The 3,196-nt window shown below is 63.2% G+C and overlaps 1 protein-coding gene across 1 annotated transcript in view; it reads left to right on the top strand.

Annotated features, from left to right (window-relative positions):
* Positions 1 to 348: 348 nt before the first annotated feature.
* Positions 349 to 3,196, top strand: part of LOC113981938 (scavenger receptor class A member 3-like) — a 7,051-nt gene continuing 4,203 nt past the window's right edge. Inside the window, exons 1-4 of the mRNA XM_027709661.1 lie at positions 349 to 490; positions 1,837 to 1,908; positions 1,974 to 2,108; positions 2,551 to 2,649. Coding sequence (XP_027565462.1) covers positions 349 to 490; positions 1,837 to 1,908; positions 1,974 to 2,108; positions 2,551 to 2,649 — 448 coding nt within the window. The remainder of the gene's footprint in view (positions 491 to 1,836; positions 1,909 to 1,973; positions 2,109 to 2,550; positions 2,650 to 3,196) is intronic.

Raw genomic sequence — 3,196 nt, 5'->3', positions numbered from 1 at the left:
GACCCCTCTCCCACCTCCCAGCCCCAAATCCCTGTCCCCAGCCCCCCATTCCCTATTCCCCCCCTCTCCCACCCATCTCCCCTTGCACCAGCTCCCCCCTTTTCCCAATCCCTCTATTCCCAATCCCGATGGATCGGGGCCCGTTTCCCCCCTCCCCTCCCGGCCGTCTGTGAGTCATTGGGGCCGAGGGGGTGTGGGGGTGTGGATTTGGGGCGGGCTCAGGACTCTCCTTCCCGGCCCCTTTTTTCCTTTCCAGCTCCTCTCCCGGTTTTTTTCGGTGGCCGGTGTCCAGCGCGCGCCATTCCCGGTGTTCCCGTTCGTTCCCTCGTTCCCGGATGGGCTCCGGGGATGCTCCAGCGCTGGGGGGGCTCCGGGAGGCTCCCGGGAAAGTTTTGGGAGCGCGGGGAAAGCGCCGGGAAGCGGCTCCGGCTGGATCCGGACCCTGAGGATCGCCGGGAAGAGGCGGATGCGGGAAAAGGGGCCATGAGAGGTGAGGGGAGGGGGGGGGGACGGACATTCCCGGCGGGATTGGGGGTCTGGGAAGAGGGGGAAGGGGCGGATGGACGGGATGGATGGGCCGGAGTGGGGCTGGGAGGCCCCCAAATCCCACCCCTTTGTCCTGGTTCCCGTGGGAAGGGGATTCCCGGGAATGGGGTCTGGGCATGGCCGGGGACCCCCAGACTGGGAAGGGGGGCGGGAAGAGGGATTGGGGGGGTCCAGACATGGCCAAGGACCCCCAGATTGGGAGGGGGGGAAAGAGGGATTGAGGGGGGGGGGTCCCAGGGCTCCCCCTGCTCGCTCAGATCCCGTCACTTGTTGATTCCAGAGGGAGGAAAAGCCAGATTTGGGATGGGAAGGACAGGAATTTCTTCCCCCCCCGCCTCCAAAGCCCCCCTTTGCCCCCCTTCCCTCCCCCACTTTTGGGGGGTCCGGGTGGAATAAAGGGGGAGACACTGGGAGGATCCCAAATTTCCCCCCCCCCTCACTGGGGGTCTGGGCTGAGGGTCTGGGAGGGGGGGATTCCTTTGATTCCAAGGGTTTTCTTATTCCTGGGAAGCCCCTCGGAGCCAGGAGCCAAATCCAACCACTTTGGGGCCAAATTTCCCCAAATTTATGGTCAAAATTTCCCCAAATTCATGGATTTGGAGCCAGGAGCCCTCCCTGTGTCCATCACTCATTTGGGGTCAAATCCAGCCAAGTTTCCATGATTTTATGCTCCAAATCCCACCAAAGTTTATGGATCTGGTGCCCAGATTTCCCCCTTCACTCAGGGAGGTGTTTTTCCTTTGCTCCCGTGGTTTTTATTCCCGGGAAGCCCCTTGGAGCCAGAGCCAGGAGCCCCCTCTGTGCCCATCACCCACTTTTGGACCAAACGCAGCCAAATTTCCACAGATTTCTGGTCCAAATCCCACCCAAATTTATGGATTTGGTGCCCAAAGGTCCCACTGGGCACCGGGAGGGGACAGGGACGCTCATCCCAATGCTCCCGGGATTCTGCTCAGGGTGGCACCGGTGGGTCCTTCCCGGCTTTCCCCCGGGAATGCCGGGGCAGGACAAGGCTGGGGCGGTTCCCAGGGATCCTCAGGCATCCTGGGAATGGGATCCCACCCAAATTTCTGGGTTTGCTGCCCAAAGGTCCCCCTGGGAACAGGGGAGGGTACAGGGACTCCCGTCCTGGTGCTCCCGGGATTTGGCACCGGTGGCTCCTTCCCGGCTTTCCCCTGGGAATGCCGAGGCAGAACGCATCTGGGGCGGTTCCCAGGAATCCTCAGGCCCCCGGGAATGGGATCAGGAGAGCGGGGGGGAGAGCTGAGGCCGCTCCGTGTCCCCTTCCAGGACGTGACCCCGCGGGGGGCGAGCGGGAGGAGATGCCGATGGTGGATTCCACCTCCAGCCTGGGATCCAGTGGTAAGGAATTCCGGGGGGCGGGAATTGGGGCCGGCAGAGCCTGACCCATCCCTGTGTTCCCGCAGGAAGGGCCCGGAGCAGCTGCCGGAGGAGGTTTTCCCTGTCCCCGTGCCCGTCCCCGTCCCTGCGGAGCGCCCTGCGCGGCCTCTACGCCCTGGCCCTGCTCCTGTCCCTGGCCGTGGCCGTGCTGGGAGCGCTGGGTGAGCTGGGAAAGGGCTGGGAATGCGGGAATGGGAATCTTGGGGGGGGGGGCTGAGGTATCCCGGGGCGGAGGGGAGCGGCTGGAATTCCGCTGGGAGTGGAGATGCCTCAGGAAGGGGGGGGCGTTTACCCGCATGGGAACATCAGGAACCAACCCAGAGCCCGGAGGTTGGATCCCATCACATCCCACAACATCCCAGGTGCTTCCCAAGTGCTTCCCAAGTGCTTCCCAGGCGGAGCAGAGGGACAAGGTGCTCCCCAGGGGTGGAATCTTGGAGATGTTCAGGCAAATCCCAAACCTGGAAGCTCCCGGGGATGCCCATCCCAGCCTGGCTCAGCAATCCCTGGACACCCTCTGTGCCTTCCTGGGAGGAAAGGTGTGGAGCAGGACGATATTCCCGGGCATTCCCACCTCTCCTGACTGCCCCATTCCCTCGGCAGCGTTCCGGAAGGTGGATTCCATCTCCAGCCGGATCAGCTCGGCCCAGACCTTCTACGAGGAGAAGCTTCTCTCCCTCCAGGAGGATCTCCAGGGCTTGGGTGAGTGGCCCGGAGAGGCCTTTTCCAGGGGCCCATCCATATCCAGGGAATGAGGGATCCCCCTTTCCCGGCTCCCGGGGCTCCTCCAGAGCCAACCCCCTGCTCTTCTCCCGGGATTTTTGGGCAGGGATGAACGGGAGACCCCGAGGGGTGGAAGGGGGGGTTGGAGAAGCTGCAGGAGCAGGAGGAGGGTGGGATTGGGGAGTTCCCTTCTCCAGGGTCGTGGAATCATGGAATCACAACGGGATTGGGGTGGGAAGGGCCCTGAAGGATCCAGGGGCATCCAGGGACGCTTCCCATGAGTCCAGGTGGCTCCAAACTGTCCTGGAGGGAAGGACTCGGTCCCTGGAGGGAAGGAAGGGCTGACCAGGGATCCAGAGGGTCTCCAGGCCTGGAGAGTGGGATGGGGTGGGATAACAGGTGGATCTTGGGATGGGGTGGGATAACGGGTGGATCTAAGGATGGGGTGGGATAACAGGTGGATCTCAGGATGGGGTGGGATAACAGGTGGATCTCCAGCCTAGGAGGGTGGGATGGGGTGGGACAA

The sequence above is a fragment of the Neopelma chrysocephalum genome, unplaced genomic scaffold (genome assembly GCF_003984885.1).
Source record: "Neopelma chrysocephalum unplaced genomic scaffold, ASM398488v2 Primary Assembly neopelma1_96819, whole genome shotgun sequence".
Classification (NCBI taxonomy): domain Eukaryota; kingdom Metazoa; phylum Chordata; class Aves; order Passeriformes; family Pipridae; genus Neopelma; species Neopelma chrysocephalum.
The sequence above is the reverse complement of the archived record's forward strand: the minus strand, read 5'-3'. Positions and strand labels throughout refer to the sequence as shown.